Source organism: Falco punctatus (assembly GCF_963210335.1).
Source record: "Falco punctatus genome assembly, chromosome: 5".
NCBI lineage: Eukaryota > Metazoa > Chordata > Aves > Falconiformes > Falconidae > Falco > Falco punctatus.
This window is the reverse complement of record NC_137584.1, coordinates 45,751,855-45,769,391: the sequence shown is the minus strand read 5'-3', so window position 1 is coordinate 45,769,391 and position 17,537 is coordinate 45,751,855. Positions and strand designations below refer to the sequence as shown.

At 41.0% G+C, this 17,537-nt stretch overlaps 1 protein-coding gene across 4 annotated transcripts in view; it reads right to left on the bottom strand.

The window, feature by feature from the left end:
* The window catches only part of PPP1R14C (protein phosphatase 1 regulatory inhibitor subunit 14C), a 64,895-nt gene that overhangs the window by 10,558 nt on the left and 36,800 nt on the right, over nucleotides 1-17,537 (bottom strand). For all 4 annotated transcript variants that reach the window (XR_013928510.1, XR_013928511.1, XM_080389660.1 and 1 more), the window contains 2 exons: nucleotides 11,038-11,121; nucleotides 9,626-9,658 (listed from right to left, as the gene is read on the bottom strand). Coding sequence is in view for 2 of the 4 variants with exons in the window: in XM_080389660.1 (XP_080245786.1) it covers nucleotides 9,626-9,658; nucleotides 11,038-11,121 (117 nt within the window). In the remaining 2 variants the exon portion in view is untranslated. The remainder of the gene's footprint in view (nucleotides 1-9,625; nucleotides 9,659-11,037; nucleotides 11,122-17,537) is intronic.

Sequence of the window (17,537 nt, the reverse complement as noted above, 5' to 3'; positions counted from 1 at the left end):
GTAGATGATCTTTAAAGTCCCTTCAAACCCAAACCATTCTATGATTCTATGGAAGGACAAAAAGTTGACTTCCTCGCTAAATGCTTGGGGCTAAGAAATCCAGTGAACAAGGTCACCACCTAAACAACAACACAGTACCTTTCAAAAAGTCACATTGAAACATACACTACCCAGGTGCTACATTGTACATAAGGAAAGTCTCTAACTGGGTATTTTAACTTGAAAAAGAAGTCAGGTTTTCCTGGTGAGACCACAGTCCTGGCAGGTATCACCCCAACAGAACAATTTCCTTTCCTGACGCTGTATGCATGTCTATACTGTAGTGCATGTACTGTTGCACCACGGCTATCGCACTAACACTAGCTGTGGCTTCAACTAACAGCAGCAAAGGCAGAGCAGCAGACATATAGTGTGGGCTACAAACACTCACCAAGAACCTTTCATATTCTAGCCTCCACTCCTGAACTAACTAGATCAAGGCCAATACAGGAATGCATCTATGCATATCAGTATACTTCCCATCTGGATACTCAGCCTAAAGAGATGATCAAAAAAGATGATTTAAGACCACAAATCCTCCCCCCCCCTCCATCCTCTAGAAGCTGCCTTTTTCCACTGCACAGTGGTACAGGCCACTGCAACAGTATCCACTCTGTACTTGTCAGAGTACAGCACTTATCCATTCAGAGGTCAGAAAAAGGAGGGAGACTGGTTTACTCTAAAAGTTCACAGCTTTCAATGCATTGTGCGTTGGCTATATGTTATCCTTTCATCATTGTAAAGACCTACTAGATAATGCAAAACTAATGCAGCATGGTGCTGCTTGAAACATAAATACACTTCAGGATTTTTTACTATCAAACTTAAATGGAGCCTGGCAGTGAAGTCATTATAGAAATAAACTCTCTGAAGTGATCTTAAAGGATTTTTTTACTTGGGATTAATGCCACAAATATTGCCTTTTATCAGCTTTTCCCATAAAAAGCTATAGTCCCATGCCAAAACATCAGATTAAGATAACTTTGGGAAGGAACAGGCTGAAGTTCAGTTCTTCCCTTTGGAAGACTTTATTAGTCACCTGTTAAAGCCACAAATACTCTGTATCACCTTCACTCACCATCAAGGCAGCAACGAGACACTGCAACTGGAAATTGTCCAACTGCTTCACAGTTGAAAGCAAGAGCATTAAAGGAAGGGTCATCTGCAGAGTGGACAGGGAAATCTATGGTATCTGACTGTACCCATTTGGGATATCTCTGTTTGAGGGGCACCTCTGCTATTTCTCTGTCCATTTCCTCCCACAACTCAGAAGAGTTTGGAGCAAGTTTCTCTTGGATATGAAATGCAGCCGGGGTCAATTTCTTTTCAATACAACATTACAGCAAAGGGGGAGAGTTTCTCCCCTTTATACTCTGAAGTGGTACCGCAAGCACCTTCTTCTGCAAAACAAGATATTTGCTTGAAGTTTTCAAAGAAGTTTCACACCAACTAGAAACTTCTCAGTGCTGCCAAAATAAATCAAACTGTAGGGGCAATGTCCTAAGCAGATCTGAGGTAACTGAGGCTATTCTTATGGAAGAGAAGGCAGCTGTATTCACTTGGAAGTACATACAATATTTGAAAACACGTTACCCCTCAGGAACTATTTTTCTTGAAATAAGCATCGGCAGTACTGAACATTAAAACCCAACAACAGCATTTTGTGCGTGGCAAGCATTTTACATAATGCAGTAGGGCTGTTGTGCACATCCCACGGTGTGCAGACAACAGCATTGGTTCAGTACATTTCTGATTTAAGTACCATTTTACATCTGACACTTGCATGGAGTTGGCTGTCATTAACACAGTTGTGCTCTGGTGCTTGTGCCTTTCTTATTTTGCAATCCCCATCAAAGAAAGGCAGCATTCTAGAAAAGATGCACATTTTCCCTCTTGGAGGCAGGAAAGGTGACTTCACAGCATTTCAAGAAGCCTTCACTGTATAACTAACCAGCCCAGCTTTATGACGGTAAAACCCATTTGTTTTCTTTAAACATCACTCAAAAATTGCAGTTTTATTCCTTGTGGACATTTGAGTCAAGGCTTAATAGCCACATTTATCTCAACCACATACACAAAAATAATTTTACACAGAGCATTGTAAGGAAATCCCCTCTAAAAGACATGCTGAAGTTTAGCATCGTGCATTTGAAAGCTGATCATGTACCAATCTATGTTAAAAGTAATTCTGTAACGCAGGTTGAGTTATCTACTTACATAATATTTAATTCAGAGCTGGAAAACATTTACCAATAATTCAGCTAAAGATTCAAGAACTTGTGATTTATTCCTTGGAGGGCTAAGGTCAGAAATGCACAGGCCACATCTGCTTTTAATAGAAGAAAATTCTGATACCAGCACTTTGAGCCTTGGTAAATGGGAAAAAAAAATAATTATGTACGCATATCTATATATACATACACACACACATAGATACATAAACTCAGTTTGAATTCTTTTTACAGGTTTTCTGCAAGGATACCACCTCTAAATACAGTTTTGTTACAGGTATTAAGAGTCCTGCTAATTTATAATACAAAATTGTTGCTTCTAGAAGAGGTCTTTCTAATTTTAAAGGCAAATTTAAATGAGAGAGAGACTAAATCTATAGTTCATTTGAACTCATCTATATTCAGCCTTAGGCCTTTGTCTTCCACCTTTTCTAACACTCTCCTTTAAATCAAAGGTATTCAGTTCAGAAAAAGCATTCATCTAAAGCAGATTAAAACAATAAAGACTACAAACAAAGGTGAAATGATAATTCAGGAAAGGGGAGGAAATCACTTCACCTTTCTGCTTTGGAGGTGTGATTCATTGTTTTACCGAGGTCATTTGACAGACAATGAATTCCAGGCTTGCTATTCAAGTCTTCCCATTAATTCTGTAGGCTAATTAAGACTCTGCCTCTCCAGGTTTCTCTTCCACAAGCAGTACACATGTAGGACTAGTTCTTAAACAAAAATTTAGGGTTTCTAGTCCTCCTGCTTCACTAGAGCATGAAATGAATCCTAAACCAGCTTTCCTCCACAGCTTTAATTCCTTACAGCCAAGTCAAAAAAAAAAAAAAAATCAATTTTTCCTTGACTATTTGCCCAAGGCTTTTTCCTAGAGAGAGCCCAATTGGCTGGATGTAAAAAGTCAGCCTGGAGAGCAATGTCCCACAGCTACTTGGGGACAAAACTAAACAGTAGCTAAAAAATGCCATCTGAATAGGAAGAAAGAAAAGGAAGAAGAAGAGGGAACTCTACTACTAAACACTTTCCACCTTCCACACAGGCTCAAACCTGAAGCCAGTGATACAGGAAGAATGGAATGGAGGAGGCACACGTGTTTTGGGAGCACAAGGCCAGGAGCTGCCTTCCAATAGAAGAATTGGTGCAGCATCTCTGTAGCCTCACAGAACAATGCCATCCGCACAGCCTCTCCAGTGAGATCACAGGACCATCAGTGCCCACAGGCAGCAATTTGGCTTCTCCATGAGCCCTGTATGAGGCACTGGCTACATATCACAAAGCTTAGCTATGGTAAAAACACACAGTCCAGTTATTCTCTAGTTCATCAGCATGTAAACAAGCACAACTTATTCTTGTCACCATTTGCTTCTCCATTCTTATAATATTGCTATGGATATTTGTAAGTTGTATTCATGAGTACTTGCAGAAATGAAAACATGCAAGCTTAATTCCTTCCAACGCTGTAGTACAATGTAGGGCAGATCTCAGCAGGTATGTAAACAGTTTTAGTTCACTGAATTCAGAGTGGTCAAATGGATGAACAAGAAAACACATCCTTCTAGAAATGCCTCTGTCTGCATTGCTTTTAAATATGCATGTTTCTTAACTTTTTCCTCTACAAATTGTCCTATTTGATTTCAAGCAATATGGACACATAATAGAGTTACTGTGGCTTAATAATTTACCACCCATCAGCTGACCTGCAATAAATGTGTATGAGCTCCTAGGCTCACCCAGATGTTAGGTGGTACACTGCACTGAAGCTTTAGGACACATATTTAGTTACTATTGCTTCGAATGTGTATCCTATGTATTGTTGGCTTGCAATTATATTCAAAAACCAAGTGGTAACATTAACTTGAAATAACTCATAACACAGTAGGACAAAACCCATATGATCCTTCAAAAGCTGACCATTTCAGGAGGGTTGAGCTTTCTATTCATGTCTGTGTACTAAATACATACATTGCCTGAAGACATACCCAAAATATTCTTTAGTTTTAAGAACCACAGTGCCTGGCCCACTCTAAGAAGCTGCATCACAAGCCTGTCATCTGCTCCAGCTAGGAATTAAACTGGGGGAAACATATAGTTAAGCAAATACATCTCTGCCTTTCTCAAAATTAAGTGTTAAAAGCTGCTAAAATAGTCCAGCTACTGAAGTAACTGAGTAGTCAGTGACTTAAATCTCTGCCCAAATTTTCCAGAGAATATGCACAACACTTCAACATAGTTTTCTTGGAAATCATATTGAAAATCATTACTAAATAAAAGTTCCAAGCAAAACAACTTTCTTTTATCATGCAACTTCATATCCTTTTTCTTCCATTTTGCACTGGGTGAAGAACTATGCAAACAAGATGGTCTGGATAGATTTAATCCTGCCTGAGTGGGACAGATCTCCAGCCCATTTGCCTGAAGCTTTCTTTATTTCTATGAGAAAAGAAAAAAGCAAAGAAAACCCAAATCTAATTTATTTGGTTCTCTTCAAAGATGCAGACACTGTGTAGCTCAACTGCATCTTTCAGAATCAGTAAACAAAAATTGCCCACTCACTGGATTTTTCTCCCATAGTAGTTTAAGACTCTCCTTGTCATTTCTCCTGTCATCACTTTGGTAGTCCCACCAGTGGAAGCTCTAATTCACATCAGCCACAAATATGCCAGATTTTCTCCAAAGCCCAGTCTAAATGGGTGGTCTCGCTGCTACCAATAGCACAGAGATAGAATAATACAGATTTAGCCACCTCCTTCAAAATATGTGTCTTGACAAAACCTCATTGATTTCATGCCAACAACAGTCTTCCTGTTCTAAGTAAGTCTATTGTCAAGTATCAAAACACTATCATCGAGCTTACAGTTTCTATTTAAATTTCTTTGTTACATTCACTGCAAACAAGACTCAAAATTTCCTGTGACCTACATTAGGACTCTCTACTGTGTAGACCAGGGGTCCTCAAACTTTTTAAACAGGGGGCCGGCGCAGATGAAGTGGCAGGAGGTCATCTGCGGCTGCTTGGTTTCCCCCCCCAACGAGGGGGGGGGGCGGGGGGGTCTGTAAATACCGGGGGCCGGATTGAGGACCCTGGGGGGCTGTACCCAGCCCACGGGCCGTAGTTTGAGGACCTCTGGTGTAAACAGAACAGAGACAGCAACTTGACAAAAGTCTGACTGGGATTTTCCCCAGCCAACACATGGCACTAAGTGAAGCACTGGCTGCTCTGGCACGTTGGTGATGCAGAAGGATGATCCTGCTCCTTTCTAATCACAAAAGTTCAGATCCAAGATTTGTTTACAGCACTGATTTTGCCTATAGTATACCCTTTAACTTTATGCAGTCCTAAAAATGAATTACTGTTCTCACACCTCAAGCCTTGTCTTATGTCACGACTACCTGACACATACTGCTTTTGGACTAGGTATGATAGTAACAGAAGAGAGAATGGGAAGCAGAGAAGGTGTGAGCCATCTGAAGAATATTTCTAACACTGTTTAATTTTGCACAGTGGGAAGACCATCATCATGTCCTCATTCGAGATCCCAAAGCCTTGAGTCAGGCAGCTACTCAACTTCTCTTCAACAAGTGCGACTTAACTACACAGAGCAGGGAGGTTGTGGCTCAAGTAAAAGAATGTAAAGTATAGATGCAAGTCACATATTGCAGTGATTAACACCTATAAAAACATGCATTTTACATTTTTCTAATTAGAAAATATATCTTCTGGCCACTCTTTTTTTTAAAAATTTCATTTGTAGAAACAGCTAAGTTAACAAATTGTGCCCAGAAATTATTTTTAGTTTCTGGCATATTTTACAAACTAACTTTTAATGACTGAATGACACAGTTACATTGCATATGAATCTTGATTAGCAAATCAACATTTTAATTTAAGGATTATTAACATAAATTTAAATAGCACCTGAGAATCATACTGTGTGCACCTTCCTAGTTAACCTTTAGTTGCCTTGTTTGGGTAAACTACATGACTCTTCACAACAAGGTTCCCACGTTACACATTTCCATACAAATTAAAACAACAACCAGTAACTGCTACTGTAGAAAAGCTTTTAAAATTTTAGAGCGCATTCCACAGTCTAGCTATATTTCTTTTAGAAGAAAGGTTTCAATTCATAGCAGTTCCTCTTAAGTTACTGTCAGCTACTATCTTTGGTCAATTTATTAAAAAAAGCTGAGAATTCCTTCCACATTTCAAGTGACCTGGATAACTCTGCTTCTTCTGATACATGCAAAAATCTCTCAGTCTTTCCTTAACCTTTAGTCTAAGTGGAAGACACTAAGCAAAACTGACTTGAGATATAGTTTTGGGTTAGTTGGTCTGTTGTTTTTTTTTTAAACAGATGGCACAAAGTTTCAAGTTATTAAGCTTTCTGCCTGTACTATTTTTTCCTTATATTCTGAATAGTGGAGACATATTACATAATTTTTTCCCCAGTTAGGGATTACTGCCTTTTTCAAACCGTATAACTCTTGATGCTAAAATCCCTAGCGCACTTACTGAGTGTATTTGATTGCTCAGGAGAAATTCCATCAGCTCACATCCATTCTGCACAAATCTCCTAGAAATCCTTTCACAAACCTATCACCTCAACAGTTTCGCATGGTCTGCAAATATGAAAGGATTGCAGATTTTCAGGACAAGATGTGCTTCATATAGCAAATTTAAGCCAACCTAAAGGCTTCTCTTAGTCCAGAGGGTAAAAATCACTATTTTTAAGCAGCCTAAGCTAGCAGTCATGCAGTAGTACTGGGCTTATTATACTACAGATGAAGAAAAGGTAATGCTGTCAAAAGAGTCCTGGGAAATTACTCCCATTTAGGCAACCATCCTCACAGAAGAGTGGATGAAGTACTACTCCTCTCAACATGGCTATCTCCAAAGATTGTCAAGGAAGATGGATATTCTCCCAGGTAAAGGAGCTGCCTCTATCTCATCAGCAGAGGACTAAAGAGACAAGTCACAAGTTCAGTATTAAGATGTCACCTTGATCCAAATGCCTTGAGAACAGTTAAGTAGACTTAACTGTTCAGGATGTTGTTTCCTGCAAACTGCCATGCCAATTTAATTTATCAGCACAGCACAAATATTTCCAGCAGTTCTATCACCAAGCTTTCCAGTGGAAAGCTCACTAATGTCTGTCACATACCCTTATCAGAGGTCTGAAATTTGTCCTTGGATCAAGTGTCAAGCTTCAGAGCTAAGAAAAATAATTCATAGAACATGTTCAATGAAGAAAGAAGAAGGTAATTACTCGATTCTCTGTCTTCTACAGGCTAGGGAGCTGGGCAGAGAGGAACCTAATGAAGTTCAACAAAGGCAAGTGTAGGGTCCTGCAGCTGGGGAGGAACAGCCCCCTGCACCAGTACAGGCTGGGGGTTGACTTGCTGGGAGACAGCTCCACTGAGAAAGACCTGTGAGCCCTGGTGGACAGCAAGTTGCCCATGAGCCAGGACTGTGCCCTCTTGGTCAAGAAGACCAATGGGATCCTGGGGTCCGTTAGGAAGTGCATGGCTGGCAGGTTGAGGGAGGTGATTCTCCCAATCTACTCTGACCTACTGAGGCTGCATCTGCAGTACTGCATCCAGTTCTGGGCTCCCCAGTTCAAGACAGACAGGGAACTACTGGAGAAGATCCAGCAGAGGGCTACAAAGATGATGAGTGGACTGGAGCATCTCCCTTATAACAAAAGGCTGAGACAACTGGGTCTGTTTAGCCTAGAGAACAGAAGACTGAGAGGGGATATTGTCAATGTCTACAAATATCTCCATGGCAAGCATCAAGAGGATGGAGCCAGCCTCTTTTCAGTGGTGCCCTGTGACAGGATGAGGGGCAACAGACACAAACTGCAACACAGGCAGTTCCATCTGAATCTGAGGAAAAGCTTCGTTTACTTTGAGGGTGACAGAGCAGTGAAACAGGCTGCCCAGAGAGTCTGTGGAGTCTCCTTCTCCAGAGACATTATAAAGCCACCTGGACGTGATCCTGTGCAACCTGCTCTAGATGAACCTGCTTAAGCAGGGGGTTGGACTAGATGATCTCCAAAGGTGCCTTCCAACCCTGACCATTCTCCGATTCCTTATCTGCCTTCAGATAACCCAGAAATAAGAGGTCAGCACATGAGTGGCTGTTAAGCTCTTGGCAACCCTTTCCTCCCACCCACTCATGACCTCCAGTTTCTCTCCCTAGCCTGCGACAAGAATCATGTCCGGCTCCAAATGCCATATCAGTCTTCAAACCTATCTTACAAAGAACAAATGAAGTTCAATAGCATTTGCAAGAAAAGGCTGGAGGAGGCTGACAGGGGTCATCTGTAGTGTAACATTACTACAGTAAGACGTCTGAAGATTGATATTTTTATTTTCTTAAATCTAGCATCTCCATAATGTGATATGTGTGTTATCTGCCTTAAAGAAACCAAGGTACAACACAGTCCAAACTATACAAGTGTTACCAAGAGAGTCTTTCTGCGTCAATTCCCTGCACTGTCAAAAACTTAGTAGCAGCAAATGTAATAACAATTCTAGAGAATTTTACCAATCTAACACGGGAATCAATAAAAATGGAAAAGCCCTGAAGAAAGTATCTGATGGACAGGGAAGTGTCTATTTAACTGTACCACCCACTCTATTAAACACAGCATAGCAGCCACCAAGAAACTGACCCACAACCTAGACTTTTTTTTCCAGTGAGTCCAAGTTCATTACAACATTTACTCTCCCTAGTAAGCACACATTACTATATGAGAACTAGGCTATATTGGCACTGGACAAGTTAATGGATGTTCAAGTTAGAAGTTGAGTACTCTTAACTGAATCCTGCTAGTTCAGATTATGCCATGATTGTATTTAAATCCATTCACAAAAAACAATTACCTGAGCATATCTATAATATGCGTATCTACATAACAGTTCTCATAATAAACAATTTTACTGTCAGAGATAAAATTAAATGGCTTCACATCAAAGAGCACGCAATCCATCTCTCAAGTTGGAATTTCATGCAAATATAGTAGGGTTTTAACCATCTGATGAGACTTGTGTTTAGTTCTCTTGTAACATGACAGCTTTAAGCATCAGCAAAATCAATAAGGACATTACAGAAGATAATATTGATACTTCAGCTGGAATGATCAGCAGTTCCTCCACAGGGCTCAATCCTGTTCCTACTGTACTCAAGTGACAGGCGCAAACATTTACAGGATATAAAGCTCCAAGTCCATCAGCTCCCAATTAATATTCCTATATTTACTTTATCATAAGTATAAAAAGTTGCTTTAGCTTAAACACAGCTACACTTTCCACATGTAAATAGTATTTAAGAAAAGTCTTTTTACCTCTGTTGGTTTGTAGCAATCTACGAGAGTTTCCTAGAAGCAAAATACAAAAGCGTCAGTTCCAATACAGAATAACAGTGAACATAAACAAGGCCACAGTATGAAACTTGGCAAGGAAGCAGGGAAAGAAAAGGAGAACCAGGAAACACTGGATGAATATGCTACTGAAAACCAAGCATTACAGTAAGTCACCTTTGCTCCCTAGGTGGATCAGAAAGATTTGCAATAGGAGAGAAATGATGGCTTTTTCCTCCAAGTTCGAAGTTACAAAATCCCTCTCTCCATGAAAATCTGGGAAGAGGAGACTCCAAGAACATTTCCCCCAGCAATACACATGTGAAAGGTAGCTTTCTGCGAGGGCACCACAGTCTTCACAATACAGAAATAAAGACATGAGCTAGGTCAGGCATTCCTAGCAGGGCAGCTGCAGCAGCTAGTTTAGGCAGAAGCAGCAAAGCTATTTATGAATGCTGAGTAAACAGCCTGGGGCCATGCCCCATGTGTCTGTGGCTGGGCAGTGGGCACTGAGAAAAGGGTGCCAACAGGCACTGCAAATCAGATGTGGTGCCTCAAAGCACTTTAGTCACCTCTCAGAAGTGAGCTGAGGGCAAACCACTGCTCTGGGACAGGTTTCCTTCCTTTAGTGCATCTGAGAAGATTATAAGCAGAGACCCTCATATTGGTTTTCTATCTTGATTTAGATATATGTATCTTTATTAAGACAGTGATGTTTCTTTTCTCCCACTCATTCTTCCATTCAGCAAACTTTTATCTCAAACAGAATTCAGAGATTTAGAGAGCTGGTTTGGATTGTATAACTTCAGCAAACAGCTTCTGCATTTCCCTCCTAACTCCTGTTGCTGATCATCTTATCCTTTCCTCAAGCTTTTAGACAAGCTACTCCAAGATAACTTGATGAGTTCCAATTTCTAGGTAGTATAGACAGAGAAACAGTTTTCAGTATCCTAAGGACAAGGCAGGATTTCTGGTCTGTATATGCACACATGTATATTTTCTGCTGCTGCAGTGAATCTCAGAAACTACCTGGTCATCATAACTGACTCTCAGCCACATAGTTTTTCTATGTAACTGTTGTTTATTTTTTTATGTTTTCTGTTATTTATTTTAGATACTTGTAAAACTTAGAATTTATCTAGTTGTCTCAGCATATCTCCCTGTATTATTGGATTTTTGAACTTTTGTTTACTCTTGTTATCATCCACCTTTCAGAAGTTTTTTGTCCTAAACGATTTTGATTACCTTTGTACAGTCCAGTAGATTATGCTAAACTCAGACCTAGGAACTTCTCAGTTCTAGTTTTACACTTACAGTGGATTCAATCAAACACAAGATATGGACTCAGATGCATTAATTCAGCTACATTCCAATTTAAAATTAGAAAATAATATTACCTGTAATTTAAGAGCTCTCTCCTCTTCATTGGCTGCATCAAGAAGGTCATCAATGTCAATTTCTACATCTGGCATCTCTTCTTCCTGAAAAGCAAAAGTTCCCACTTAGTCCATAGAGATATCCTACACATAACCTCAAAAGCAGCCTAGTGATAGCACACATAACCCCATCTGCCTGGAGCCAGACAAGAAGGAAATCAGCAAGGGATGGTGGCTTGATTCCTTCCTCCCAAGCCAGCAGAAGGCCAAGGCCCTGTGCGGCAGGAGGAGGTGACAGCTCTTAAGCAACCCTTCCCTCACAGCTGGAAGTTGTGTTACTAACCCATGCCCAGCGGCACAAGTCATGCAATTCTCACAGTACTGGGCAAGAGGATGAAGAAGAGGTCAGGGGAGAGGAAGCAGATAAAAGCTGCAGCAAGCCACAAAATTGCTTTGAGCACATTCCTGACTGGACTGCTTATTTTGTTACACTGCGGAATATCTCCCTTGCTTAAAGTTGGCTTACAAGGATGACATACATGTCCCATCGGAGGAGCTCAGATTTCCAGTGCCTGCAGTGAAGCATGAACTTTAAGGTACAGAATATTTTAGAGGATTTAAAACTTCTCACCATACACTTCTCCCTTTGCATCACCAGCACAGACATGTTCCCTGAGTCAGAGCAGAAGTCCACACATTTTGAAGGAACCCTGAGCTATGGATTCCCAATAAGAATTCATCATTCACAGATATCACTGTTTATTGCACTTGCAATTAAGCAAAAAAATACACTGCTGGTCATTTTTTGCATTTTCTCATCATAAAAGGCACTTCAAAATGGTAAAGCAGCACCTCACTGCACACACAAAACACTCTAGTCTCAGCCTTCCCTCCATGCCAAGTGCCACCCTCACAGTGGTCTCAGTGCCACCGACACACGGCTTCGCTGCTGCCCCTGCCCCATTCAAGCCAATGGATGGGCATGCGAGTCTGCCCTCCTCCATAAGTACACCGTCAGCAGTTGGCTCACTGGCACTGCATGACCGTGGCACCTCCTGAATGAAATCAGGGACCGAAAAGCCTCCAATGGAGAGGGTGGATTTGAAAGTCAGGATGAACCAATAAGACCACTGTCTCCAAGCAGCTGCTGTCTTGTACGCCACCACTTCTCAAAATTCTTTAAAGAAGAATTTTGATTAAAATGTGGTGGTTCCAGCGATTTGCAGAAGTTTCAACAATTGTGAAAATTTAACAGCTCCAGTAGCAACTGCCACAGGTAACAACAAAATTACTCTTCCACTCAATAAAAGAAGAGACCAAACATTAGCAAGGAAGATAACAAATTAGCTCAAGTTAATCTAACAGAAGTACCAAAGTGCCAAACAACTACCTCTATCAGAATCTCCAGCTAAAATGCCAACTGCTCAACATTTATTTGGGTGTAAGGAAGGAGGACAGAAGCAGGATGATTAACTTCCCCATTTCCCATCTCTGAAGGAAAGCATGCGGGAACACGATAGCACAGCCATGCAGGCTGTGTGACCTGATGAATAAAAACGCACAAAGCACATCCTTTTCCCAATTAGCAGGTTCACTCTTTTTCAGCATGCATTTTAGTTAGAAAGGAAGTGTGGGCATTTGCTGAGATGAATCATAAAAATACTAGTTGCTGTAACAATCTGGCAATAAGGGATTTCCTAACCTAATGCTATAGATTCATTAGCAATTTAAACAAGTGGAAGAGAGAGAAAAGAAGTCTTCCACAGACTATAAAGATATTCAGTAAAAGCCATTAGAATTGAAAAGGATAAAGATTAATCCATAACAGTGGTACATTTACTTAGGAGCTTACTATTCCAACTCTACACTAATTTGCATATCACACTAAGAACCAGAAATTCCCCAAATAGACAATAAACCTCCTGAACATTTTATCTAAGCAGATCATCATAAATACTGTTAAGATAGGGTGCCTGGAGTTACCATTGATACTGTAAAATTATCAAAATACACATCTATGGACCTGCATAAATGCCAACCTGTCTGCACTCACAGTTCAGCGCAGTGAGTATTTTGTCAGATACACATTTTGAACTCTTGCCTGTCAGAGTGGCATTCTGCCAAACTGAAATGACGTTGAAAGGTGACAGTGAGAGGGAATTCCGTAGAAGGTATATAATGCTTTTTTGTGGTCACACTTCAGAGCACTCCTGAAAGGTTAGCTTTACTCTGACTGGTACCAGTCAGTCATGTGGGAGAAATCCTTGCTTCTGTCCGTCTTCACTCTTCTCTTCTTTAAATCACCTTTCTCCTACATCTTCAAGGTTCACACTGCCATCAGTCCAGAGGGAAACTGTACCAGTAATTCACTGATGCTTTGGTATAAGAGGGAACACAGCTCCTCTACATCAAGGAGTGCCATAACAAAATAAATCAAGAATAGTTCAGAAGCGAGAGACTATAGTTGTGTCTGACATACTAGCATCCAATTAAGTTACATTCTCTCTAAAAGAGCATGAGTATCTTTCATCACTTCACAGCAGATTTGAACTCTGATACGCAACACAAACGGAGGGGGGAAGCCCAAAAATGTAACTCTTGCTTTTATTTTTGACTGAATGAACAAACATAACCAAAGCGTTTTTCGCCCCCAACTGAACTACTGTGCCCGCACGATCTCAAGAATTTTATGTTAGGCATGAAAAACATGTGCTTCGGTCAGGAGCCTGACCGCTCCCCAACAGCTGTAGTGATAGAAGGAAGGACAAAACAGTCATGTGTTCTTTTTGCCTGATTTTATTGGCAAGAAGTGTGGTTGATTCTACTACAATTAAGCTGCTAGATGCAGATTAGGCTGGGGCAAGCCAAGCCTGAAAGGGGCTGTGTATAGCCGAAGGGTGGTATTTTAAGAGTCTTGTTAGTGCCACGAGGCTGTGCAAGAAAAACAAAGCACTGCCATGTTCTGCTCCAGTGAGAGGGAAACAAGGTGTTGCAAATACCAGATGATGGGGTGGGGAAAGAAACCACAAGAAACATGCTGACAGGGAGCATCCCCCAGAAAAACTAAAACAAAAAAGGAATGGGGGTTGCAGGTGCAAACACCCAGTAACTGAAACAGTTGGAGGAGGGAAGCATGGTATTCAAAAGTCAAAAAAACATCAAATTCGCTTCTGTGCTATTTAGTGCAACTTAAATTCAACCTTGCATTGGAAGACTGCCCCATGGTTATTTAGGTTGCATGACTTCTTTGCAGGCTACTGGCAAAACACCTTGGGGCACAGACACGCATTAAGTAATAAATAGCTGTAGCAGTTTAAGACATTACAACCACTCCAACTGTTTGTGATGTAGCCTCTGGCAGAGGTGATTGCAGCCCCAACAGTGAGTGGAATAGAAACAAGTGAGTATCCCTTAGTGAGTCCAGTGAAAAGGTCTGTCAGCCTCTGAAACCACCTCCCACAGCAGCTTAAGTCAAGAGCTGGAGTTTGCAAAGGCGGCTGAAGAACACTTGCACACTCTAGTATGCTGACCCTGAGGACAGCACAAGCAGGTCTGACATCGTTACAAGTATTTACTAATTAAACATTTATCTGAGGCTTTAAATTTTAAAGGGCAATAGTTGCCCTGGGTGTAACTTCCCACTATAAACCCAGCTCTCAAATTAGCCTGCTATCCCTCATCCTCACTGTCCATTCATTGTGCATCATCTCATTCATAGTGCTGGGAAATAATGAAATAGGGTTTTTGGGGTTTTACTTTAATTTTAAGTTTGGGAGAGAAAGGAAAAGTTAAGCGCAGCAAGGAAAGTTAAAGCCGTCATTTGTATAATGAGTTTGGAAGCAACCTGAAAGGACAGCAAGAGAAAGATGAAGGAAAAGGAGGCAAAGAAGAACATACGATTCAGATGTATGAAAGTTTCAGATCATATGAGAGAAATCTCTGATTCAAAGTCCTGAAAGATGGGCAGAGTAAGTGATCAAAACCAAACTAGAAAACAGGACCAGTTCCTCTGGAAGTATCCACTTAATATATGAAAAGTTTTTTGGTTGGGTTTTTTGTTTTGTTTTTTGTTTGTTTGTTTGTTTTTAAGAGAGACATCTGCTGGTTATCCAATACAGTTAGCTCTGGAAAACTTAATCGGCAGAGATGGGTGGCACTGCCCCAGTGCAAGACAATAGAATGTCTTACAAAGTCACAGGATGATAAAGGTGCCAAAAGTTAGCAGGAGTAGAAGTCATTGGTTGCATATGCAACCTAGTGGACTTACAAATGAAGTACATTTAGTACAGGAAAAAGAATACCATCAAAGAGTCATTTGTATGAAACAAAGGAAAAATCATGTGTTCCACATTTCAAAGCATTCTGTCGTTTTCGGGGACTTACAGGTCAAGCCAAAAGTAGCTAAAAATGAGACTAAGAAGAATAGTTTAAGTGATCAAAAATTTTGAATCCAGAATCAAATAAAGCTCTCTCTGACTTAAAGCTAATCCTAATTAAGTCAAGACTCAAAATACAACAGCTAAAATATAGCTCCTTGCAACACAAAAAAGCTGCTAGTGCCTATTTATTGGCATGAGAAACAGAAGGTTAGAAAAGGATGTTAAAGACAGCAAGAAGAGACTCACAGGTGCCAGGGTTGGGGACACTTACAGTAGGAACAAGTATCCTCAGTGGTACAACCCAGTTACTAAGTGACAGTATGTTTCCTCCAGTCCTAAAATATTACCAGCAGTAATGCCACAGCAGCCATGATGATCTAGTGTTAGCCATCCAAAAAAAAATTAAAATTCCATCACTTCTGTTGGTTCAAGTAAAGTGGATCATGCAACAGCGAATATTAGCTTGCATAGTTGGTGAATCAGTGAACACATTTAGGATGCTGCTCCCAGTGTGGTACAGTCCTTATCATGCAGTTACGCTCTATATTCTCCCCCATCAGACCCTTATCTCATTAGCAATCAGTCAGTTGAATGTGAAACCTCACAGGCAACACAGAATGGAAGGCCCCACACCCCTGAGCACATGCCATCCAGTCTTAGCTCCAACCAAGAGTTAGAAAAGCCTGTGTTGCACCCAGGCTGTTCCTATGATCCAGAATCTACGATCCTACTGTTTCTGAATAATCATAATTTATCTGTGGTATTGTGGATATTTAACAGAAGACTTCTGTGCTGAGCCTGTCTTCAAGCCTGACCTTCTATGGATCCAGTTAAATACCCAGAAAGGGAGGGAACACTGTGTCCACCTATCAACAGAACAGCTTACACAAGTTGTCCAGCATCTCACAGGAACACCAAGTGCATCTATATTTATGTAACATGGTATGAATGAATCTGGATAAAAGTCAAGGACACAGTGTTTGATCTATCTAGTCTAGATCTGATCTACCCTCACCACTGGAGCTAGCAGGGGCCGTGCCCATAGCCTTGTACACACACCACCTGAGGGAGGTAACACTTTACAAAGACAGCAAGGGCCCCTGAAGTTGCTGGTAGAGCGTGGAAAAGTCTACGGAGACCTAGATTCAATTCTCGGGTCTGGAGAGCAGCAGTCTAAGTTTTGCCCAAAAGCACTCATTTCCCTCTGCTTCTGTTCCTAAAAGCTTAGTCCTTCAGCTTTTACTGTCATAGCTTGCTTCCTGCAAAATCCTACCTCCTCTGCTCCTACTTTTTGGGGTATTGCTTCTACCTTCTTCCTCTATACCCTTTCTCCGCAGCTGAGGGCCAGAGGAAGGACCACTGCAATCAGAGAAAGGATTGTCTCTTGGCTCCCAGGCACTGTGACCAGGGCTCCCTGCCAAGATGAACTGCAAGAGCCCAGCCCTTCCTAGCTCCCTACAGAGAAAGCTCATTCACGTAAGACAATCTGAGCTTATTGCCAAGCTAACAAGCCTGGGCACAAGACAAACACAAGAGGAGGGGAGATGCTTAACTGAACTAAGAACACTTTCATGAACTGGACACAGGCATCTCCGACACAAAGCAAGTCAGCTCCCTCCTAAATTTCCAAGATCAGACATACTAGAGTTTCAACCGAGCTGTTGAAAGTCCTCATGCAATGCGGAAAACCACCTTTTTTTCTTCCTGATATTAGTCTCAACTTCAGAAATAACTAAACTCTCGCCTAAAATCTTTCCAAGTTATTCCAGCTAAGGCAGGCACCTACTATGAATCTCCTCGGCTCAGATTATTTCGATATGGACAAGTTCAACATTTTAAAAGTGTGTTTTCCAGTTGTTAAATCAAGGGTAACACCAAGAGCAATGCTTATGGTGCTCTATATAGAAGAATATACACCTTGCTGTAAAGCAGAGGGGGAGCTTACCTAGGAATCATCAGTCCCTGGCAATTAAAAGGATGTAACAAAGCTGTGGGGAAAGGTAATTAAGCTAGATAAGAAAGATGGACAGACAAACAGATACACACAATGATAGTGTTTACACAAGCAGGTACAGCTGGACCTTAGCTTGCTCAGCCAGCATGCATAAACCGCATAGTCCAGAAACTATAGCTGCATTAGTG